We start from the raw sequence: 24,994 nt of genomic DNA, 5'->3' as shown, positions 1-24,994 counted from the left end.
TTTTGCTACCATGATTATTCATATACTTTACAAATTAATCTCTGTTCAAAAATACTTTTTAATACTTTTTAAAAATACTTTTTTTAAATTTACAAATTAATCTCTGTTCATATACTTTACAAATTAATCTCTGTTCAAAATTTACCCTCTTTTTCCACAGTACCCATGCCTGGTTTCTATCACTACACTGACAGGGACCTCCAATCCATGAAAGATCGCTCGGCAGATATTCCGGACCCCATACCTGTTTCTTCATTAAGATTTAACTCCAAGTTAGTTTTCTAAAAATCCAAACTTAAAGTATTTTTTATTTATTTAGATTTAAATTTTTTTATCATACAATTACAAGCTGTAAACATTTTTCAAAACAGAACTGGGCAAAATATTAACTATATATATAAATGAATACACAAGTTAGTAGCGAAAAAAAAAGGAAAATAAAAGAAGTGACTCGTAATAAACTTCTTAAATCGAACCCTGATCTGCTGCTCATATAGATGAACGATTCTTTAGTGAAATATAGAAAAGATCTGGTGCTACGAAAATGTAACAGACAAAAATCAAGTCCCATCAATTGTATATCTCTAATACAACAATTGGTTGGACTCGAATTATTTGTCTGTTATATTTTCATAGCGCCAGAAGAAAACAAGTGGCTTAAGTGATTACCAATAACATTTGCTTGGACTATGAAAGCTTACATAGTTAGCCCATCTATGTTTTCTATTGATTTAACAAGTTTATATTTAATTGTTCCCTTTGTCGACTAAATTAGTTATATTTTTATTTCAGAACAAGCCAACCCTACATACCCCCAGCCAGCACTGCTGTTATACAGGTTTTTACTCCTATATATATATATATATATATATATAAATGTTTATTGCAACTTTATTTAATGCTGAGAGTTCAACTCGATTTTTGACTATTTAAAGGATGTTTTTTTTATTAAATAAATATTTATATAAAGTTGTTAGTTTGGTTTAGAAAACTTTTACCAATAACATATATTACAAACTACAACCCAATATATACAGTAAAGATTTATATTTCAGCTACTTGCCACGAAACCAAGTGACATCAAATCCAACCAAGAAGTTACCAAACAAATGGGCATGGTTACCTCCCACCAACAAACCCACCAACCACCTCTACCAACCACAAGCATTTCCTCGGCTTCCCCGAGTCGTGCTTCAGTGGCTTCTACGGTTTATCGACCGCACATACCGCATGAGCGACCAACAGGGATCTCTATGTCTCCTTATAAACCATCCTCTCCTGATCGCCCCTCATCCAGTCATCTTGGTTCGATAACTCAAGGAAAACCAGTCTTCCGTGCTCCTACATCCCAACCGTATCCGGAGGAGCCAAATCGATCCTTAGATCTCAACAAACCATCTCAGAGCATTCCCCCCAACATCAATCGTCGAACATCCTCCGAAGTGGGGTCCCCTCCTATAAAGAGGAGCACAATCCCACCTTCTCCTTGGGAGTTCATCCCCACATCCCTCGGAGCGTCAGTGTATGGTGGATTCCCGTTTCCACCATCAGCCATCTCTTCCAAACCTCTCACATCGAGCAAAGTGATGCCAGGCGACAAAAATGTCTTCCAGCCAGGAGTTCTTAGACCAGAACATTACGCGATGTTTGAAGGAGTTGCCCCAAACTACCCACTTGGTTTGGGGATAGGTTCCATAGTGAACGGCACGCCGATCAAACGCAAGCCAAGCGACGATGCATCGGTATCGCCACGAAATGTTGTAACCCCTCCCCAACCGAAAGTGGCTGAAAGAAAAGTTTCACAAATTTATCAGCAAAAATCTGAGACGCCGCCCCATGTTGCCCCACATACAGTACAACCTGCATATAGTAAAGATGGTAAGTGGATTCTGCTTTAACTTCGAAATAATATAGTTTAGCTGTACTTTTATTTGTTTTTGTAAAAAATTGATGTTTTACATATAAAACATATATGTTGATTTCCCCACTACACCATATGCTCACAACCTATTCAAACCATTGAATCTGCCTATTAAAGGCTATTTGTAGAAGGTATTAATATAATAATATTATATTTAACATACATACAGATCTTTCATTTTACCCAAAAGCAGTAAAAAAACTCAGTAAAATAAAGAGAGTGGTCCCGAAACATGGTTTTATTAAAACCATTAACATTTTTTGTAACCAAACACATTTAAACCATTGTTAGAAATGAGAAAACCATCATCATCAGGATTAAGAGAAACACCGGATCGGAAATCTTACACGGTGGCTGTATCTCCAAATATGGTAACTTACTTAGTAATACTGAAAGTAATTTGTGTTTGTCTAAATCCAGTATCACACATTATATTATGTGAAAATATAAATGTTAAACTTCCTTTTTCACATCTTTAGGTTTCTTATTTCACTTTAATCATTATATTTAATAAAGTTCTAAACAATTCCTTTTAATTTGACTTTATGTGACATTTTTTAATTACTGTATAAAACTGTAAATTCAAAGCTTGTAAAAACAGTAATGACGTCGACAGTCATAAAATGAGGGGTGCATGGGGTATAACTAATTTAACTTTACCCTACAGTTGATTTCCTATGTTTGACCACTATGAATGTAGCTGTATTTTTATCTATTTCAACCCAAGTTTTTGTTCAAAAGCTGTGTCTAAGACGCCAATATTTTTAATTTGACCTTATGTGGCATCTTTTAATTACTGTATAAAGCTAAATGGAAAGCTTGTCAAAACAGTTCTTGGCATCCACAGGCATAAAGTTAGGGGTTCATGAGATATATCTAATTTTAGATTTAAGTTCAGATTTACCCCATGTAGCCCTAATGTTATGCCTGTGAGCGTCAGTAATTGTTTTGACTTTACTTATACATATAACTGACTACAATAACAAGATTCCTGTTGTATGCCACCATAAATGTTGCTGTATTTTTACCTATTTCAACCCAAGTTTTTGTTGAAAAGCTGTGTCACCTTTTCTAATGCTGACTGTCTTCTTACACGTTCATACAGACATCCCATCACCGTTCACAAACCATTCAACAGAAGCCTCCATCCTTTCCCACAGTAACACACGCCTTCACTGATCATTTCCCACACACGGTAGCACCAGGTAAGAACTCATTATATTACTGTTATTTGTTCACTGTATATTCACTTACAGTTACATTAACATCTACTTCTTAAACTAGATGACTTCTAATGATTTTTGGGGACATATAGTGGTCATAAGTTATAAAATACATAGTTACACATCTTCTTGAACAATCTTTTTTACAATAATATGTGCTTAGTCATCAAAATTATTCTTTTGTTCTGCTTTATGTTGCTGTTTTAAATTGACAGCTTTAATTTCTAGGTGACAGCATTTTATAATTTCCCTATTTTAGTTTTGCTTGTTGGCTAATCATATTGCCTTATTTTTCTCCATACTGTATGCTACCTGTTTTAGTGTTTTATAAAGTGTAAGAATTTTTTTTTTTCAAAAACAATGATTAAATGTTCTTATTTAAAATACTAGCAATGTTCATATAAATTATACAGGTACACTAGATTGTAATAAATTCTTGATTCTAACCCAGATCTGATGCTCATATAGTTTAACGATTTGTTCGCAGTTGCAGGTGTTTGTGTTCCTTGTTTTCTTAATTTTTTAATACTATTTTGAATATTTTATGCTTCTTTTGTAGAGTCTGAGGATGCCATTTAGGCTAAATATATCTCTAAAAAAATATAATATCCCTCTTAAAAATATAAATATATCTCTCACCAATACAACAATTGGTTGGACTTGATTTTTGTCTGTAAAATTTTCATAGCACCACATCTTACAAACACATTAGTTGATTAGTGTCTGATTATAAATGCAATCTTGTGTTATGATGTATAACGATACCAAAAACAATATCGTCCACAGATCCTCGTTTGTTATCTGCTTCTCTCCCACACTTACCATCTTACAACTTTGCACCAGGATTACCTAGGAAAGAAATAAACTCAGTAATGCAGGAATATCTTCGTAACTTTCGTAACAATCCACTCAACCCACTCACAGGTTGGTGAAAAAAGAAATATAGTAGGGGAAAATGAGACACGTTTTTATTCTGATTTTTTGTTCTGTTTAATAGTACAACAAGAACATTTAAAAAATATAAAATCATATATTAACAGGTTCTAAACCAATACTATTTTTTAAAACACGATCAAAGTATTTGGATATTATATGCCAAAGATGTCCCATCTTACCCCAAAGTACTATATATTACAAAAAAACTGTAAAACTTGATTGAATCTCAAAATGTACAGTATGGAGCATTTTAACTAAATAATAAAATACAGTTTCTTCCTTTTATTTTAAAACTGTTACACTTTTACTTAACTTAATAAGACAGTTGTAGACTACTACATACAGGGTAATATTTTTATTAAAATTTCTGTGCTCATAATTTTAATTCATACCACAAAGTAACCATTGTACTATCAAATATATTTTTTAGGTTAATTTATGATAGGTGGTCATCATAAATTAGGAAAAGGCCAAATCGAATCCAGATCCAAATAAATATGTAGTAGGGTGGGGTAAGACGGGATACCTTTTCATTATATTTGATCGCCCATTTAGTAGTAAACAAAGAACATTCAAAAAATTATTAAACCGTATCCTTACAACTCCCATAGACCATTGTTAATTGTTTAAAACACGATCAGGGTATTTGGATAATATGTGCTTAAGATGTCCCATCTTCCCCATGGTACTATTTTAGGTAAATACTCTTGCGACAAGTCACTAGAAAAGTCTAATATCTATTCTAATATTTCCTTTCCAAAATAATAAGCAAATTTTTAATATTAAAGCTGCCTTCCCCCTACTGAGACCATTCACTCCACCAAGTTTGACCGAAAGTTTTGAAAATTCACGACACAACGTGTTGGCCCAAGATTTCCACACAGCACAACTAATGCAGCAACAACATGAAGCTGGTGGGCTGTAAACTAAATTGCTTTTTATTTGTTGTAATAATAGTCCAGTTTCACCTTGCTTATCTGTATGTGTAGCTTATTTTAAAATTGTTTGCAATTTGGACAATTATTTGTTTGGCTTGTTTTTTTTTGATACAGCCTTTTGCATTCCCACAGTGCTTAAATATATTATGGGATTTCAAAGTAAATTAAAGTCCAAGTTAGCACATATCCACCTTGTAGAAAAACACTTTTTTTCTTGAAAGGTTAGAATATCAGTTAATGCTTTATAAGAAATTCAAGATTTACACGATATAATCAGACATAGTGGTAAAAGTTAATGCATTGCTTGTGTTCAAATTATCCACTTTAAATGTTCGTTAATACCAAAAAAATTATCAACCAGACTAATCTAAAGAATCAAGCAACAAAATTGCTTGTTTCAATCTAAGTAAAAATCAATCATTTTAATTTCAGCTCGTCGGTCGCCATTTTCATCCATCACAGTGCCCTCCAGTGTCCCGTTACCCACCCACCCTGTTTTGGTTTCCGGACAAAATTTTAACGCACTTGCCCAACCACGTCATGTTGGTAAGTTTCTACCCGGAAAAGTTTTTAGCAAAATTATTCATTTACTTTTCAAGACAAAATGAATGTGAAAAACAAAATTTGCTCCTATGTTGAACTTATATAAATCTCATGTTTCCAGGTTCTCCAAATCCTCTTCAGTTTCTTCCCCAACACCCGATCCATCCTCTCGCATCTCAATCTTCCCCCGCAAATCTCTCACATGCTTCATCCACCAAAAGTCCGACCTCACCCCTCCGTAACCCACCACAGATGAAGCTGCGTTATCAGATCCCTTCACCCCTACCCCCATTTTACGACCCCCACCCACAATCCCCTAAAAGCAGGGGTGAAGAGAGCAGGAGTATATCTTCGGACTCACGTCACCCACACGAACCCCGAAACCTTTCTCCAGCTCATTACCCCACACCCAAAGAAATACCTCCCCGGGGCTATGAACCCTCTGACCAAGTGTCAAAACCTGTGGCCCCACGTGGGTCCTCCAGTCCCCATCAATTCCACCACCCACTTTCCAAACCCATCAAAATGGAGCAAATGCCAGATTCAGAATTCCAATCTCAAAGCCACCCATCTAACTTACAAAGAACAGGGAATCCTACCTACGGTCATACACAAAAGAAACCACCAACAACAACTGAATCACAATTACATGGCTATGATCTTACTCAGAGGTACAATCTTCAAATAGCAATATATAAATAGTTTAATAAAGGCTCATCTACTAGTACTATTATTTGCTACAATAATAATACAAAATAACACATTTTCTCTCCACTAAAACAACATTTTTCCTCCACTAAAACTCTTAAAACAAAATAAGACATTTTTCCTCCACTAAAACAATTTTGGTAATTTACTAAAGTTTATTTTAAAGAATAGTTTAAACTTTATAAAATAAAACATATTTATAAAAACAGTTCTCGTAATTATGTGTACCCACCAACAGTCAAGTATTGTTAATTCTATTTTATTGATGAACAGAAGGTCATCTGAACCTCGTGAATCCCGAAGTAATGAAGTTGAAAAACACCCCGATCTCCGTGGTTGTCCGGTAAGTTTACCAGCTTTATATAAAGTATCTCATCTGACAAAACTTTAGAAAGTAACTTTTTTTTCAAACAAATGTCCGGCTAGTCTGTAGGCCTTTGCAGGGTTAACATTAGTAGAAAAAAGTCCAATTATTGGAAAAGAATATTAACCTGGTAACAAAAGCTTACCAATTAGAAACTAATGCATTTCCCAAACTCTTATTCTGATACTGATTTGTATATCAATAAGTGACTTGCTAAAATTGAAATAAATTAGTCATGTAAGCTAAAACATTTTCCCACTCCTGAATATAATATGAAAGTTAAGTTTGTTTGAAAGTTAAGCTTGTAGATCAGACATAATACAGATTTTTTTAAAATTTAATTACATTAAAAACATTCTTATCTAATATTTTGGATTTCGAATAAAAAAAATTTTTTTTAAAACTTTTAACTCTGCACAAGAGGTCACTCTTGAGCAATCAGATGCCTTTGACCAGTTAACCTTTTTTGACCTTTTTTGTTAGAACTAGTTTTAAAATGCATGGTTTAATTTTGACACCTTTACATTAGGATCCGTATGTGCTTGCACTACAAGAGCAGGAGAAAATGGCAAAAGAATTAAAGGTCAAAGGTCGTGCCACGATGACCCCTGAGTACCTTATCAATGCAATCATCGATCAAAGCATCAAAAAGTTTGGAGAATCTGCAGAAAAAATGGTTTGTTTATGTTTGATTTTATATCTAGCTTACTCTGGCCTACAACCCAGATCTTGAGCAAGTTTCTTTACATTCATTGTTTAATTTTAATAAAAAAAATTCCAAATGTTTGTTTAAATCTCATCTTTTATAGTTTTAAGTTTTTCCAACTTGGGAAGTTTAGTATTCTATAATATTTACAATCAGTTTCCACCTATTGCACCAATATCCTACATATTGCTGCAAACCTGCATTTGCTTATGCTTTCAATTTTTTTAAAGATATAATTATGTTGGTTAACTTGTTATATATTTTTTATTAACGTAATAAATATGTTGTTTTATTACCAGACTAAAGAAAGTACATCATCATCTATAACTGCTACAACTTCTCAAGTCAATCCGAAATCTGAAGCAGATGCTGCACATAGGGCAATGTATGAGGTGGGTAGTCTATTTACTACTTCCATATATATATTTATAGTAGGATGGGGAAGATGGGCCACCTTTTAGTTCTATTTTCTCGTTTCATTCGGTAATAAACAAAGAACATTTAAGGAATAATAAAACCGTATTCACACTTTCATAGACAGTTGTTGGTTGTTTAAAACACGATCAGGATGTTTGGTTATTAAGTGCTAAAGATGCCCCATCTTCCCCCACCCTACTACAATATGCTTGGTGGTTGGTTCAGAAGTTTAGTTTCAGTTGCACCTTGTATGTATGAGGCTTAAGAGAATACTGTGTGCTTGGTTGGGCTAAGGGAGAGTGCACAAGCTCGATAAATGACACTTATGTGTTTGATCGCTGGCTTGTTCGGTGTTCACTTATTACTAGTCCAATGTTTTTAAAAATAATTATACTGCAGTTTGTTTTCTATTTTAACCGGAATAAACTAGTGTATATAAATATATGAACTCGTTTATCCACACTTGAACTTGTTTATTCATTATCCACCATCCACCACATGCTTATTTTTAAGTTAACAAAAATGTAAGTTTTTTGGAGTCTTTTTATATGGCCCAAGGACACATTAAAGCCGGTATCCTTTGTTTACAATGCAAAATGCGGGTGGTCTAGCCAGCCACAGCGTCAGACAAGTTCTATTATCCTCTAAACATATGTTTCATTTGACCATATTTTGTAAGTTTGTAAATAATGTCCAAATTGATTTCAGGCAAGATCGGTAATGAAGACTGAGCGATCATCAACACCGCGACATCCATCGTATGACCATCAATCTCCTGATGCTGTAAGCTTCTATTTAGTATAGTAGGGTGGAGTAGATGGAACCTTTTTTATTCTATTTTCTCAACCCATTTGGTAGTAAACAAAGAACATACAAAGAATTATAAAACTGTATCCTCACGACTCCTATACACCATGGTTACTTGTTTCAATCGGGATTAAGAAATTTGGATATTATGTACCTAAGGCGTCCCATCTTACCCCACAGTACTATTTTAAGTAAACCGCGACCTTTCATTCAGACACCCAGTCACCAACCCACTGCAACGCATCCCAAACCATGGCAAGGATCAAAATGTATGGAGAAGGTTGACCACGAAGATGGTGTGAGTTATTTACCCACTAACCGGGGTGGAAGGGAGGAAAGGAACAGCCCAAGTGTGACGAAAACTCTCCATGAGCATTCACAGGATGTTATATCAGATATATACAGGTGAGGGTAATAAAAAAATACTGGTTATGCTAAATCCAAATAAATAGAATTTTGTTTTTTAATGGGTTTTAAGCTATACAAAATAGCTAGATTTAAAAATCTTACTGCCTAATTTTTTGCCATTTTTAGGTTTTGTTATTGTTGATCATTTTGTCCAGTCTGGCATTTATGGTTTTGCATGAATGCGCAAAAAGTCATACAGTGCCACCTTAGTGCCCTGAAAGAGAAAGTCTTGTACATAATTCTACATGTATGGGGTAATTTGTTTTTTTCAGATTTTTGTTTTATGCAGGAAATCTGAAGCACAGCCAAGTAGCGAGCGCTTAGGGAGTGCAGGCCATTCTCATAAACCAGAATTTTTGGTAAGTTGAACATTATTTAAGTTGCATGCTTTATTTTGCTTTGCTCTTAGTTTTTTTATAAATACGCAAATCATTACAGTATATCCACAAATGTATTATTCAGTTTGGAGTATTTTCAAAATGTTCTGATGCAAATCTTCCACTATCTGTGGAAAAAAACTCTAAACAAAGTTTTAAAAGGAAGTGCCTTAAAAAGTTGGTACTGCATAGTTCACTAAGAATCTGCATAGTTTCATTGCAGACTGCATAGTTGCATTTATCCTATTACAATAAGGACTAATACTCTAATTCAAGTAGCCAGTATCAAACTTAAAAAAAACTATAAAAAAAATGAAAAAATGAAAAATTAAAAAAATAAATATTATAAAGAGGTACCCAGATGCATGTTATTCCTTCTATTTTTAAAAAGAAACCTTAATGTTTAAAGATAAAGAAATTTATATTACAGCAAACTCAAGCTCCTGGTTTTATGTCCAAACCTGTTCCTACAAATGAAGCGACAAAACGGAAACAAAAAACTCCCATATCAGGTTTTGGAGGTATTTAATATTCACATTTTATTATGATGCAACTATGGGCATGTTAGACCATTTTATGTTGAACAGTTTCCTTATATTAGGGTGGGAGAAGACACCTTTAGCACATAATATCCAAATATCCAATTGTGTTTTAAACAAATAACAACGGTCTACAGGAGTCGTGAGGATATGGTTTTTTAAGTGCTTGAATGTTCTTTGTTTACTGCTAAATGGGACGGGAAAATGGAATCTAAAAGTTTCCCATCTTCCCCCACCCTACTAAATAACTAATGTTAGTCATGTTGGTAGTTAAGTTGCGTGAACAAGACTGTAGACATTTAATTCATTTTACTAAATTGACATTTAAAAAAAAAGGTATGAACTGTAGACATTTAATTCATTTTACTAAATTGACATTTAAAAGACCTAAAAAACAGTAAAGGTGGCTGTACACAGTATCCGGCGTGTACACAGTATCCGGCGTGTACACAGTATCCGGCGTGCAAATTCACTTGCGAAGTCGTATGCAAACCCATTACCGAGTTCCGCATGCGACAGCGAAATTTGGAAAAAACAGACAAACGGACGAATTCCGGATACTGTGTACAGCCACCTTAGGTGTAATTATAAGCCTTAACAGCAAACATAAAGTTCTAAACACCATTCATGTCTATTGTTCCAGGTATTCAACAGCCAGGTACAAGGATGGGGAACGTACAGTTACAACATCCATTCGTACCTTCTGTGTTTGCAAGCAATCCACAAAACCCAGATATATCATTTGAACTGCTCATCAGAAAAGCTTTAATTGAGCATGTTAGTCACTGCTGGTCTATACTAGTTTAAACCAGTTAATTAGGTTATAATATTTATTTAATGAAATTATATAATTAAGTTAAATAATAGTGTGCTATTTTATTTGCAATATCTATGTTCTAATTTTAATTATGTAGCATCACAAACTTTGTTTTTCCCAGCATTTATTATAATTGAGATTATTCTTCCACAGGGCCAGTCTTCCTCGCAAACTCCTCCCCCACCTCATATGTCAATACCCAGTTCTCCTGCTGCACAAAGGTAAAAAAAAAACTTTATATAAAAAATATTAGAAGGATCTGGTGCTAAATAGATATTTTATTTGAATAAAAGGCTGACAATGCCACTTAGTGAAGTATATATCTCTTATATAACTATTGGTTGAACTTGAACTTTGTCTGTTATGTTTTCATAGCACCAGTTCCTTTCTATATTTCTTTGCACAAAAATCGTTTAACTCTATGAGCACCAGGTCAGGGTCAGATTCGCAGAATTTGTTACATTTTTAAAAATATTGTTAATTTTTTATATTTTATTTAATATACTTTTGTGGTGGTAGTTTAAGACTAAGCAAACTAGACAGAAAGCCAAATATTGTCAGCCTTTTATTCTTGCCTGTTATACAATAGTAAAAAGTATATATAAGCCCAAAAATTTGCCAACATAGTTGTGAGAGCTGAAAGTATGCTTACTACGCTACTGACATTGACTCTATTTCTGGGGAAAAAATTATGAAAAAGTCAATTTTACCGTTTTATTACAGAACTGGTCTAGATTCACCAACTGTTCAAGTTCCATCTTCACAAAATCCAGCAAAGCCAACTGATCATGTTTCGCCTCTGCCAACTGAAATGATTTGTAAGTTTCTGTGTACTTCCCTGTTGTTTATGCATTATCAACAAAAACCATTACCTCTGTTGTCCTTCTACAGCCTCACCCATGTTTATAAGTGCATTGTCAGTTCGTGCTGGCCAGAACAGCACAGTCCCCCAGGTACATTTTCACTGTTTATAAGTTTAAAACTTTTGTGTTTTAAATGAACTTTTTATTGATAATTTAGTGTTTTTTATTCTTTTGTTTTTTTTTTCATCCATTAACATTATTTTTTTCTCAGTATAAAAATTAGTTTTGTTGATACTGTATACTATTTTTATAGGTACCACAACAGCCATCAAATATGAGTGGAAGAGGATCTAACATAACTGGTTTGTTTGTAATTGAGTGTTACTTGCATATATTTGCAAAAAAATTGATCATACTTCTCAGTTGTCACAGGAATGTTATAACTGTTAAATAAAGGATATATTAAATAAGTTCCTCTTGTATAAACCACACACAGACTACTATACCCATAATTAGTTTAAAGATGTTATAATTTTGTGTAAACAGGTTTTAATACAATGCTTGAGAAGAGCCTATAAAATTGTATTTAATTACCGCAAAAGGGTGAGTTTAGTTTAATTTTATGTATTTTTTAGGAACTTCTGGACACACTGCTGCTACCCCAGTTCGTACAGGCAACTCTTCCGCTTACCAATCTCCAGTTGAACGTGTTCCACCCCTGGTTACCCAATATGAACCTCTTAGTGATAGTGACTAAGTTTAATTCTATTACCTATGTTATCCCCTATTATCGTGTTATGTACAGTCGTTGTAACTCTGCATGTCAATTGCACAAAAATAAAAATGTACATAGAAATACCCAAGAAAAATATATACACACCTGTTGCAACCCGATGCCTAAAAACTAATGTAATGCCACATTGGAAAATCCAGTACATTATTTGATAATTTGGCAAAGGCAAAATTCGTAATGAGTTGTATTTCAGAACCTTTTGCGCGCCGTTATATCGTATTGTGTTTTTGTATATTGTATATGGTCGTATTCAGCAAAAAAGCAATATGATACCATGAAATGTTTGGTTCCCGGATATCAAAAAACTACAAATACAACAGTTAACGGCTAAGGCATCCCGGATATCAAAAAACTACAAATACAACAGTTAACGGCTAAGGCATTCGAAGTTCTTTACTTTAAAACTTTCACATAACGCTTGATTTTATTAACTTTATCGAATGACAACCAGTTTGTGACAAGTGCGTTGTAATATGTTGTGCGAAATGTTATAACCCTTACGGCGTCGTAGCGACGCTGATTTAAATTATTTAAGATCGAATAGCTTTTTCGTAGGTATACGTTAAAAGTTTGTTCGATTTTGAGGCAAGGTTTCGCAGAATATAGCCGAAAACAGTTATGCAAGAGAATTTTTGTAAATAGGTGAATGTAATGAAGTTAAAACTTGGTTTTAATCACCAGAACTTTGGTATCACTATATTCGTGCTGAACTGGAAACTTGTGCTGATCGTGTTGTGTAGTCTGTCGTGATGGATCAACTTTATGAAAAAGATATGGGTGGTGGGACTTACAGATCAAGGGATCCAATCAAAAATTTCAGAATTAAGTATGAAATTTTAAATTTACAGGAAAATATGGCGTGATACATTTTATCTGTTCCGTAACTGATGGGTCATCCTTTACCTGGTGACCAGTAAAACTTATGCTACCAAAATGTTTCTCAAGGCTTACTGACAGTCTGACACTACTGTATAACTTTTTAGGAAAAATTTGGTCGTTTTTGTTTAAGGTGACCTTTAAAAGTACGCGAAAACTTGCTTTGTCACCATAATTCTAATTCCTCATAATTCTTATGCATTTATTACACAATAGTTATGCTTTTATACAGGTGTATGGTTAATTGGTTTTAAAATCCTAACGAATTTAATTATGACGAAATACACAGGCTATTGGTACCTCAACTCTAACATGCATTGTATTAATGATGCAACAATTTAGCTTGTTTTATACTAAGAATATACAGGGTACCCAGGAGCACTCTGAATAACATGCAATGAATGAAACAAAATACAGACTCGTCGTAAAATAAACACGCCTTGATCAGCTTAGCCACACACCAACTGGTTATTGTTATGCAATCAATCCACCTGTGAATCCATACTTTTTCCCAACAAAATTCTGTTTGACTGAGGGTAATGTTTGCTTTTAACACGGATTGTCCTATCAATGCGAATCTGTTTTTGCCAATTCAAAAGTATGATCTTTTCAAAACATCTTTGCTTATGTAAGGAATATAGCTGATAACCAGTATATTTTTTGGTCTTAAACTATTTTTTACTGATAACCACAGTATGGATTTCTTTTTATTTTTGCTCAAATTTGTTGTTAAATTCAGGCCATGCACTTTTAATTTCACTTTTTGCATTACATCACGGAATAACGTGCCAAATGTGAGCTAATACATTTTCGTATCATACGTTGTCTATAGCTATTGTCATTGTGGCATAATTATTAACCTGATAACCAACCAACGGCAGGTGAAACGCCGCACTTTTTTGTACAAAGTATTATACAGTGAGGCCTTAGAAACATTTCAAGACCAAAGCTTTTACTGGTTAGTGGTTACCAGCTAAATGATTACCTTAACAAAGAACCAGCCTGATTCTTAGTTAAAATGGGTTGCTTCAGGCCTTCAGGGTTATATGGCGACAAAACACTACAGCCTTCTTCTCTGTGTTATGTTGAACTCACATGTTTATATGCACTATTTAAATCTTGTATGCACTTTTTTTTTAAAAAACATATATATGCACTCTTTGTCTCTTTGCATCTGCGGTTGCGGTACAGAAAGAAAATCTTCCCCCACCTTCCATAGGTATTTACTAATGGGTGTTCTAATATTATATTACTATAATGAGGCAAATGGGAAAAACACTTGACTAGTATTTTCCTTAGACAACTATATGAACTATTCCTATAGAATCTCACTACAACGACTTAGTTCATCTACAATTGGATTTCTGGCAAAATCTACAGAAGGTGAACCCACCAGTGCACAAGGCACAACCACAACCACAAACCAATACGGACAAACAATTATGGAAAGTGAGGAACTCACAGTACACTGGCAACAGAAATTTTTTTCCCAGGTTCGGTTTTATACAATATTTGTATTGGAAAAAAATCCATATACAATGAATTTCTTCGCTAAAATTTTTGCATTGATTTTTAAAGATAATTGATGAAACCCTAATAGGACAATATAGTAGATTCAAGATGTGATATGCCATTGCGCAGAATTTCTAATAATTGGGCTAATTATGGGATAAATCCAAAATTTTAAAGGTCGATCAATACTTCTATGTAGATCTTTTTTCAGTCTGACAAATATGCATTACCTGGTTAGTTAGTACATAGTTTGTACATAGAAATAAAGTATTATGAAGGGAAAATGTTATCTATATATTTGTTACTTATTTATCTTTATATACTTCTGTTTTTTCAATAACGTTTCCACATTTAGAGGGAAATGGAATTTTATGAATTTGAACCAAACTGTACTTCAGTAACCGATTATAAATATCATGCTGAAGTTGACAAGCTCAAGGTAAGATACACGGCGGCTGTATGCTGTCCCATGAGCGGTCATAGGTAACATTTAAAAAAACTTCAAAATAAATTTAATCTTTCAATAATATGTTGTGATTGGATGCTACTGCTTATTGTTGCAGGCAAGAAAACAAAAAGTTAAAAATGAAAAAGTAAAGCATCTGAAAGTTAATGAAACTAGTCAACATAAATTTCTCTTGAACTATTTTTTGTTCTTTGGAAATTTCTTAGTAATGAATTGCAATGTTAGCGAATTACATAGTGCAGCATGCAGGGGCGTTCATCTCTGTAATAATTGTTGTCATAAACAATATATATTCCAACTTTTCTTTCAAAAGGGTTCAGGTCGACCAAACAACCGCATCTTTTCTTACGTTGGAAATGAGAGGTTTGCATCTTTGGAGGAAGCGTACGTAACAATTACTACATCCGATAAGGAAATGAGGACAGAACTTGCAGAGAGGATAATGGAGGTGAGACGGAGGAGGAATGTTGATTCTTCCAACACCGCAACCTCATGGAAGATTAATGGGTAGATCACTTTTTAATATTTTTAATGTTTTGATATTTTTGACATTTTTAATATTGGTTTGCCAAAACGAAAGTTTGTTCTTCTTTGTGCTATTTTTACTAAGTTATTGTGTATTGCTGGATGACTTACATGTGGTGCAAGCCAGCAACACCTGTATTTTGTAATTATGAAAGCAAATATGATTTAACAATACTAAGTAATAACTTTTGCAACAATACCCTTGGAAACTTCATGTATTCACAATGTAAATTTCACATGTTATATTTGCATTTACCATAGAGAAAAATGGTTAACTGTTGCCATAAAAAATTTCATTCATGACGTCTTTCTTGCAGAGGAAAAAGCGTGGCAGGGATGAAAATAGTGGAAGAGAAACCGACTGTTGAGTTTCAACAAAACCACCATGTTCTCACAACCCCTGTTCATACTTTAGTAATCATGGCTGACCTCAGTCCCCAAGAACAGTAAGTAATGTGAGAAATTTGTACTTTTTAAAGTTTAAACTTTTTGGGCTATGTGTATATCCTCTATGCAATAAAAATAAATATGAAAATTTAATATAATATGTAATATTTCACACTTTGAACAAAATTTGGCGTGAGATCATTGCTAAAAGTACTAAACTTTCTACTTGTCATTATCCTAACCCATTGCCATTGGTCATTAATTGGTTGTCCAAATTGTCAGCCACACGGAGCTAAGTCTTGAAAAGACAAATTCCACTAATCATATGAACGACACACATAGGCAGCCTGGATAATTGGGTAATAGGTCAAATCTGGCCCAAAACCCATGTTCTTCACAAGGACCTTACAGAACATGAAATGGAGTAGCTAAAACATATCATGTCACTCCTGTTTCAAAAATTGACGGGACTTGTTCCCGCTACAATTCTGCTGCACACATCAATGTTAGGGGACATACGGACATTATTACCATCTTCTTCCACAGGGAAATATTAATAGCGAATTGTTTCAGACTTGGTAGGGCTGAGTTTGAGAGAAAAATCTGCACAGTAGAATTTGATGATAACAGCGTAATGAGAGTCACTCCAGATTTCACGGGATCCAGACCTCCATATAGGTCAGTTGTTTTAAAATTATTGATGTTATATAGTAGGGTGGGGGAAAACGGATTAATTTAGCACATAATATCAAAATATCCTGATTGTGTTTTAAACAATTAACAACGGTGATACATTCTTTGAATGTTCTTTGTTTATTAAATAAAAGGAAAAGTGTCCCATCTCCCCCCACCCTAGTATACCTATTTAAATATTCTTCTTATCAAGATTAAAAAAATGTCTGCAGGGTCTTTACTTAACGTAAATTGTACTTAGAATAAATTACTTTGAGCTATACTAGTACAACAAATAAATAGATGCTTGATTTCCAAATAGACTTGAAGAAGGAGGTTTAGGACGTGATGTTTGGGAATTCCGAATCGATCATGTTTCCAACAGTGTGAGCAAGATGGAAGCAATGAGAGAAGCTAAAGTTATATCAGAGGTGCTGTACTATATATCTTTTACGTTTTTTTGTTAAAACTGTAAAAAAGAACAGTGTCTATGCATTTTTTCTTCATTAAACGAACACATTTAGGGTAGAATGCAATTCTCTTAACGTAGTTTTCTTGTTAGATAATATTTAAGTAATTTTTAACATGGATACTTTCATACTTAAGTACGTTGCAGTCTTTCTTCGTTTGTCAGCTTAGTAGTTACATACAAACAGATTTTTGTTACCAAAATGATTTCCATGTATTTTTATATAAAACAGATTTGTTGTATGAACAGGTTCTGATAATATGTAATGTTAAATAAACCTGCTATAATAATCGAATGCAAGCTCAAAACTTTTTCATTTTTATATTTTTTGCTCTCGAGTGCAACTGCATATCATACATGCTCAGTGCTCGGCCAATTTTTTAGTATAAAAAAGAGTAAAGACGCTCGGTCACGTGCTCGGTACATATCTAATATACACAACTAAAATTGTTTTTTTTACAAACCAACTTAACATCAAATAATTCTAGTTGTACCGCAAACACCAAGTCTATCTTAAAAGTCTTGTGAGCGAAAAGTTTGAAGAAATTCCAGAAAGAGTATTTCGACTGAATGTTTACGGGGAAGTGGTATCAGCTCAGTCGTTTCAGCAAAATGACCTCCATGTTGAATTTCTTCTTGATGTGCCAAGAGACTGGTCTTGTGATCCAGGTTGGAAATGCTTTTGGTTTACTAATAAATGGCTTTTTGTTACTAGAAAGTGTTTGTTACTGTGTTTGTTACTAGAAAAACCATATGTTTAGTTTTTTGTAAGTGGAGAATTCAGGGTTCTCTGTTCAGTGCTGCTACCATACCGGGCATGTGTGCCCTTGAGCAAGGCACCTAACAGTCATTGGTTCAACCCAGTGGTCATTGATGAATTTCCTAAATTAACAGTTTTACAAAATGGAAAAAATAGACCCAGAATTACCCATTAGTTGTTTATCGTTTATGGTTTTTTTTAACTTTTGTCTTTGTTTTAAATTTTTTTTCTTAACTTTTGTCTTTTTTTTACATATTTATACCTGTATTTAAAGGTACTATGTAGGAATTTACCTTAAACCTGAGTATTCATGCCTGATTGGTGCTGTGTTTAAAATTGCAAGAACAAGGGTGATCATAAAAGGATAGAAAGGTTTTCATTTCATTTTATAACTATCAATTTGAAGAATAGTGGAGTTTATTTGTAAAAAAACAAGCAACATTGGAATGCTGGTACATCTCATATTTGAAGTGCAAATTTTACTTCAGATAATTTTACTAACATATGTTGTAACATTCAGCAATTATACGAGCTTGGTTGGCATTAGGTATGTCCACGTATACAGCAGCGTATAGGTCTGGTACTGTAAGATAGGATACTGTGAGTTCCTAAAACACCTATTTCTTTATGATTTTTAACAAACAACAACCTTCTTTTCGACACATATTTTCTGGTTTTCATGTGGGGTAAATCGTGGTTTGTCATTGGTACAAAACATAACTCAGCCGTGCAGACTTTATTATACACTTTGATCAGACAAAAAATTAAGGAGGATTAAAAACAGTCCTGTCTTACCCTCCTAAGTTTTTGAATCGGTAAAGTTACACCTGTTGTATGAATCGCTAAACAACTTGTGTGTTTTGATATATTTCTTTGACTTTTTTTCTATAAATAAAGGAATGATGGTAGAATAGTACTAATTCACCCTATCACCCAAAACTTGTGTATATAAAAACACATCACATAGTTTTGTTGTTTTATTTATTGGAATAGTTGAACGAATGGCAGAGTTATTCAATCTTTCTGGTTTCCATATCTGTTAAAATAAACAGGGACGATAAACTAGTTTTTCAACAGTTTTGTAATATTGTTTTAAAATGTTTGAACAATCTATATTGAATAATTAAAAATCATGCATTAGTGAAAATATGTTTTACCTGTCATTTTGTTAAGCATTTCAGTTACTGCTCAGGCAGATTTTCCAAATCTAAACAATATTATGTTAAAATGGTTAGAACAATTTTGTTAACACATTAGCAATGTTGAACAAAAGTTGTAAACTAACCTTTTAAATCATCAACGTTCTCGTTAGAATCTGAAATTAAATCAGTTATATTATTAAGACTTTATTAATATACTTCTTTATTTAAGTACAGCTAAAAATAATGTGGACCAACAAACATAAGTGATCTTTTTTAAAGGCAAGTCAACGATATTTTCATACCTTCTTTTCGCTCCATTTCCCTGTTCTCATCTGTAAGATAAACAATACAAAAAAGACGCAAATTGGACGAGTTTACATTATTTCTAATGATGTACATAGTTACAATATATATTTGCTTACCTCCGTAATGTCTACGTCTTAAGTAATATCTACGTCTCCGGCTCCACCAAGCCTCAGAGTCTTGCACCATCATGAGCATGCCGAGCAAAAGAGCGACGAGTAGTAGCTTGTTCATCTGTAAAACATGCAAGTTACTGCAAGTCATCAAAACTTGCAAATCGTGCAACTAAATTTGTACCAACCTTGTTTTCCTTGCTTTGCAAAGTTAAGTACACTTGATAGTCACTGCTATTTAAGCGATCTTGTAACAATAGGTAGGAAACAGCCCTTATTTAAATACTGCGACCAATTTTATTTTCGATCTGCAGCTGTCTATCTTAATGATCACCAAAAACCATGAGAACCCGATTGTAGTCCAAAATTCCGGATAATGGGACTGTTGAACAGATTCGCCACAACCCAGTCGGAATGTGAGAAAGGAAACTATAATATCCTGTTTGCATTGTGTTAGAACTGGCGCTTCTGTGGAAAACTTATTTTTTTTGTCTGGCAAATCATTAAACTTTATCAATAGTGACAAAGGTCTTCCTTTTTATTCCATTCGCATGGTGGGAAGGGAAGCTATATTGTTCCTTTTCACATTGTATTAGAATAGGCGCTCTTTAGCAAAATGCATGTGAGAAATTTCTGCATTAGTTTTGCTGCATATCTGCATTTTGAATAAAGTATTTTCTGTCAGTAGGTTTAAAATGTTTGGCACAGACATCTTTCTGTAAACAGCATGAATGCCCGGCGCCAAAAACTTCAACAGTTTAAAGACACAACAAACATCTGTAGTACATATCGCTTGTGAAACTTTAAAGTTTGACGTATCGAATTTTCTAATTAAAAATAAACAGAAATCACCATGTCAATAGTTTTTTCACATACCACAGATAGTATTTATTAGGCGTAAATTTTCATTTGAAACCAACTTGTAAGAGCGTGTTTCGCACAACTTTTAAGTTGTGCGTTTTGTTTTCACCAGTTTCCTTTGAGCTATAATACATGTATAACGATCTCTATTAATTTAATAATTTGTAATAACATCTGGCGGCCAGAAAAGTTTTAGATATGTTTGGCTCCCTAATTTTCTCTGCACTATTACACACATTAAAACTTACCAAGCTACCAACTAACATCATCTGCTCTTACAGCTCAACTATTATCGGGATGCACACACACTTGTAGAACAACACTAGTGGATGATGTAGAGTTTGCATATTTCTGCCAACCGTTTCACTATCACATGTTCCTGGATATGGAAAATATCAAAGAATGTGAGTTATTATATTGTTGGCCCATGGCATGTAACCATGTTGTATTAGAATACGTTCTAATATGTTCCATTCTGCCATATGAATTTAATAGTCTGACTATCATGCGTACAGTGACTACTGACCAACCAATGTTTTAAAAACAAAGGAGTCAGTCATGTAGTTTTTGTATAATGATTTTTCTTAGTTGTCTTACATTCTACAGTTCATCCCCCACCACATCGCAGTTGTACAAACATCAGCAGCAGATTAAAATTTTGGGTAAAGCAGAAGGAGACATTAAAAAGCTATAAGACATTAAAACAAGAAGTTATAAACCAAAAAAATAAAATTTGTTCTTTCATGCTGTCAGCCTGTGAGCTAAGCAATAACAGCTGAGGTTCCGGCAGAATGACCTTTTGCAATCCCGGTCTTACTGATTGCAACCCAGAAAAATTTTCAATCCAGCATAGTTGGTCAAAGGGTAGTAACAAGAGAGACATCATAATAATAAAAACTTACAACCAAGCATTTAAAATATACACAACAGAATGAAGTGCATAATGTAAACACTACACACAGGAAAATAAAAGTTACAGTCATACATTTATTCAATAGTCACTCTGTACCATTACAAGTTTAACTATAACCTCAATTTTTTTTTTGTATTTAAGGTCATAAACTGAAGACTATTTAAACCAGCCTTATACACATCAACTCAAATCCTAAATATTTGACTTTATTCCCAAAGTTACTTTATTCATAGTTGAGCCGCTCGAATGGCCCCGAATCTTCGTTCATGTTATTTCGTCTGACACGTGGGGTCGTCGTCGAACTGAAGGTTACGGATACCTCACCATACCCAGCACCCCCGGTACCCACACGTACACAGTACAATGCTGGCGACCTCTTGGTAACGCTGGCTACCCAGCCATTGCTGCGGAGTTGCGACGATTTTTCATTGGTGGAAATCCAGAGCTTGAGGATATATCTTATGTTGCCGTTCCCAGCACTTTCGAGGTGAGCATAAAAGAATTAATTTTGTGTTTCGGTACTTTTGTTATCTAAGCAGCCATGGTGGGTAAAGGGCCGTTGTCAGCTTTAATCTATGGTCTACTATACCTACCCCATAGTTGTATCTCAGCAGCTATAGTGTGTAAACGGCCATTGCCAGAAAAAAATCAATGGCCCACTGGCAAAATCTATGGCCCACTGCCACTATAACTACCCTATAGTTGCAATATATTGTTGACATATTGGAAGCTGGTGATTGAAAATCATTTTCACAGTTTCCCCATAAGGTAAAGTGTTACTCAACTTTGACTGTTTCTAGTTTTTATGCTACTAAAGTTTATAACAAAACATAAACTTTATTGTGCTTTTTTTTTTTGATTGAATACATAAATGTTCAGTTATGTTTTTATGGGAAAATACCAACTTATGCTGACGAAGCAATTTTTAGCACATTTCAAACTTGATCGCCCAATTTTGTTACCCAATATACAGCGTCCGTTCACTTAAGATTAATGAAAACTTAATTAATTTTAGAGTTTTCCATGTAGTTACCTTGTTCTTATCAGCAAAAAGTCCTTGGCATGCATCGATGCAAATCTTGTCCGTTATTTGAAATATCCTCTTTACGATTTTACATTATGTCTTGGTATGTGTGATAACCTTTGAAAGTTTTCAGGGAAATCGATTAAACAAGTATGGTGTGCGTACGGAAAGCACAGGCAGCGTGACTATCAAGTTTAACTCCATATTACAATGCAAAGCATTTAAAGACGTTTCTGCATCTGCTGCTGTGTCAAAAAAGAAACTGCAGAACGCTTTTCAATTGATGAAAGGCAAAGAAAAAAGCGACGCAATCTCTGGTGTAATGGGCAAGTATAGTTTTCTATCTACTTAACTTTTATTTGTCTTTTCAAATACGGTAGATAAGTTTAAAAACTTTTATACAGTTTAACGTTTAAAACAGTACAACACCGACCTAAAAATTAAACATTTATTCTGAAAACAGTTTAAAAAAAAAAATTAAAAATTAGTCTATTATGACAAAACTTTTTCAAAATACTTTAAATAAAAACGACTTTCATGTTATGCGGTATATTTGTACCAATTTCCTTTTATTGCCAAAATATTAAACAAATTCGAAACCAACTTTAACATCATCTAACTCTTGTTTTGCAGATGCCTTCCACAGGGCACGCAAGAAAATGCAGTTGGCAAGAGAAAATATTCCGCTTGAAATACGAGAATCCGCTCAAAAGATTGCCACCACAAAACAACAATATACGTCCGCGGAAAATAAAAAGTGAATTTTCCCTTTTTTTGCAAATTTCTATTTTTTCGTAATAGTATCACTTTTTTCTGCTTCCATTTCATTCTATTTGATAATTTACAGCTGCACGCTTCTGCACCAGCATAACATAATATTGTACTTGTATACCCTGTAGATTTATCTGTATTATCTTCAAAAAACGAAAAAGCATCTTTTTATATATAAATATATAACAGAGCTGAGCTCTGAAAAATGGACATTGTTGTATAACAATATAATTTATAAATAAATATCATAATATATGTAAATATACACAGGTAAAAAAAAGTAATATTAAATCAGTCTTGAAATGGTTGGTGTCGTTTGTAATGTTTAAGATGCAGTTGATCAAACCAATCCTTAATTCATGCAGTTTTAAATCGAAACATGTAATTCAAAATTTATGGATATAGTAGGGTGAGGGAAGATGGGACACCATTAGCACATAGTATCGAAATATTGTGATCGTGGTTTTAACAATTAACAACGGTCTATGGGAGTCGTGAGATAACGGTTTTATAATTCTTTAAATGTCTTTGTTTGTTATTAAATGGGACAAAAAAGTACATTGAGAACGTTTCCTATCTTTCCCAGCAGACTATAAAGTAATCTGGGGAAAGATGGGATACCTTTAGCACAAAGTTTCCAAATATTCTGATCGTGTTTTAAACAATTAACAACGGCTCTTGGAGATGTGACGATACGGTTTTAAATTTCTTTCAATGTTTTTTTTTGTTTACTACTGAGACGAAAGAGTAGAATAAAAAGGAATCCCATCTTTCCCCACTCTACTTTATATGTTCACACGAAAGCCTCACTAAAGTGTTCGCTTGATTATGTTATAGCAGAATGGGGGAAGATGGGACACCTTTGGCGCATAATATCCAAATATCCTGATCGTGTTTTAAACAGTTAACAACGGTCTATGGGAGTCTTGAGCATATAGTTTTTTAATTCTTTGAAAGTTCCTTGTTTACTACCACATTGGACGATAAAATAGAGTTAAAATGTGTCCCAACTTTCCCCATCCTACTATATCTTAATATACTTTTGCTGAATCGTAACGACAACAGATGTAATAAATAAAAAGTCTCATTGTATAGATGCTAATAGTCGATGCAAAAAATTATTTAATAAAATAGACTTACATATTTCGTATTCTTACAGTTTGTTTTTGTCTCATAAAGTTAGTTTTGGATTTGTACTCGCAAGAACAAAGTTAGCACGCAAACGTCATAAGCGTGTTATTTGCTGTAGTATCCTTTTTACATGGTAAAATGTTAATGCAGATAGCCGATGGCGAATAGTAGTATACAATAAATTATCAGAAATCATATTAAAAACATGATTTAACAATATTGCGCTAAAATAAGCTAATTCAATTTTGATACGCGCATAAACCGATGGTCATGCAAAAATATGGTCACTACGTGCCCAATAACGCAGTAAGCGAATTAGCAAATGACGACTTTATGCGAATCGCTATTCGCATAAACATTTTACCATAAAAGGGTATAACCAAAGAGATTGGTTTTATTCTCTTTGGTATACCTGTTCGAAGAAAAAGCATCTATATGACCACTTACGTGCTCATTAATATTAGTTTTCTGTTCGTCCATTGCACAGAAATAAAAAAGAATAGAACGCGCATCTCCAACGTCGGCAAAGAGAGAGAGCACGATACACTCTCTCTCTTTTGCGGGTCGTTCCCGTTTACTATTGCAGTCGATGGATTCGAGGGCGTTTTATGTAGTTTTTCTTTATTTTTGACTTGATTTAAAGTTATAGGGCAAAACAACTATTTTCTAATATACAAATATTTCTAATAAACTGTTTGCTTGAAGGTTTTTAATTAAAATTAATAAATAATTAAATTTCCTAAAAAGTGGTAAACTGTAAGCGTTAACC

The 24,994-nt window shown here is 33.8% G+C and overlaps 2 protein-coding genes and 1 long non-coding RNA gene across 6 annotated transcripts in view; 2 read left to right on the top strand and 1 right to left on the bottom strand.

Moving 5' to 3' along the window:
* The window catches only part of LOC149729617 (uncharacterized), a 31,694-nt gene extending 19,059 nt beyond the window's left edge, over nucleotides 1-12,635 (top strand). Inside the window, exons 30-51 of the mRNA XM_089886903.1 lie at nucleotides 161-272; nucleotides 793-838; nucleotides 1,056-1,878; nucleotides 2,213-2,292; nucleotides 3,027-3,126; nucleotides 3,931-4,068; nucleotides 4,869-4,994; nucleotides 5,451-5,564; nucleotides 5,683-6,232; nucleotides 6,543-6,612; nucleotides 7,163-7,309; nucleotides 7,639-7,731; nucleotides 8,465-8,539; nucleotides 8,778-8,968; nucleotides 9,261-9,330; nucleotides 9,779-9,869; nucleotides 10,531-10,664; nucleotides 10,858-10,925; nucleotides 11,428-11,522; nucleotides 11,596-11,657; nucleotides 11,821-11,869; nucleotides 12,143-12,635. Of these exons, the coding sequence (XP_089743029.1) occupies nucleotides 161-272; nucleotides 793-838; nucleotides 1,056-1,878; nucleotides 2,213-2,292; nucleotides 3,027-3,126; nucleotides 3,931-4,068; nucleotides 4,869-4,994; nucleotides 5,451-5,564; nucleotides 5,683-6,232; nucleotides 6,543-6,612; nucleotides 7,163-7,309; nucleotides 7,639-7,731; nucleotides 8,465-8,539; nucleotides 8,778-8,968; nucleotides 9,261-9,330; nucleotides 9,779-9,869; nucleotides 10,531-10,664; nucleotides 10,858-10,925; nucleotides 11,428-11,522; nucleotides 11,596-11,657; nucleotides 11,821-11,869; nucleotides 12,143-12,264 (3,356 nt within the window). The 3' untranslated portion in view covers nucleotides 12,265-12,635. The remainder of the gene's footprint in view (nucleotides 1-160; nucleotides 273-792; nucleotides 839-1,055; nucleotides 1,879-2,212; nucleotides 2,293-3,026; nucleotides 3,127-3,930; nucleotides 4,069-4,868; nucleotides 4,995-5,450; nucleotides 5,565-5,682; nucleotides 6,233-6,542; nucleotides 6,613-7,162; nucleotides 7,310-7,638; nucleotides 7,732-8,464; nucleotides 8,540-8,777; nucleotides 8,969-9,260; nucleotides 9,331-9,778; nucleotides 9,870-10,530; nucleotides 10,665-10,857; nucleotides 10,926-11,427; nucleotides 11,523-11,595; nucleotides 11,658-11,820; nucleotides 11,870-12,142) is intronic.
* A 249-nt stretch (nucleotides 12,636-12,884) lies between these two features.
* LOC149729615 (tectonic-like complex member MKS1) lies at nucleotides 12,885-23,397 on the top strand. Of its 3 annotated transcripts, none has more exons than XM_089886909.1 (12): nucleotides 12,889-13,126; nucleotides 14,501-14,669; nucleotides 15,044-15,127; nucleotides 15,468-15,661; nucleotides 15,997-16,125; nucleotides 16,640-16,744; nucleotides 17,061-17,169; nucleotides 17,696-17,876; nucleotides 20,668-20,790; nucleotides 21,533-21,786; nucleotides 22,457-22,649; nucleotides 22,957-23,397. In XM_089886909.1, exons 1-12 carry the CDS (start codon nucleotides 13,050-13,052, stop codon nucleotides 23,082-23,084), a joined length of 1,746 nt encoding a protein of 581 aa, XP_089743035.1. In that variant the 5' UTR covers nucleotides 12,889-13,049; the 3' UTR covers nucleotides 23,085-23,397. The 3 variants fall into 3 exon arrangements, with proteins under 3 accessions (XP_089743036.1, XP_089743035.1, XP_089743034.1); XM_089886908.1 differs by having other exon boundaries at nucleotides 12,890-13,126; nucleotides 15,465-15,661; XM_089886910.1 differs by having other exon boundaries at nucleotides 12,885-13,126; nucleotides 22,457-23,018.
* LOC149729616 (uncharacterized) lies at nucleotides 18,934-20,531 on the bottom strand. Of its 2 annotated transcripts, XR_016385869.1 has the most exons (6): nucleotides 19,714-20,216; nucleotides 19,532-19,646; nucleotides 19,412-19,441; nucleotides 19,253-19,282; nucleotides 19,125-19,174; nucleotides 18,934-19,003 (listed from the first exon to the last, which is right to left on the bottom strand). It is a non-coding gene; the product is annotated as an uncharacterized LOC149729616 (long non-coding RNA). The 2 variants fall into 2 exon arrangements; XR_016385868.1 differs by having other exon boundaries at nucleotides 19,532-20,531.
* Nucleotides 23,398-24,994: the final 1,597 nt, after the last annotated feature.

Source organism: Ciona robusta, chromosome 10 (genome assembly GCF_009617815.1).
Source record: "Ciona robusta chromosome 10, ASM961781v2".
NCBI lineage: Eukaryota > Metazoa > Chordata > Ascidiacea > Phlebobranchia > Cionidae > Ciona > Ciona robusta.
The sequence above is the reverse complement of the archived record's forward strand: the minus strand, read 5'-3'. Positions and strand labels throughout refer to the sequence as shown.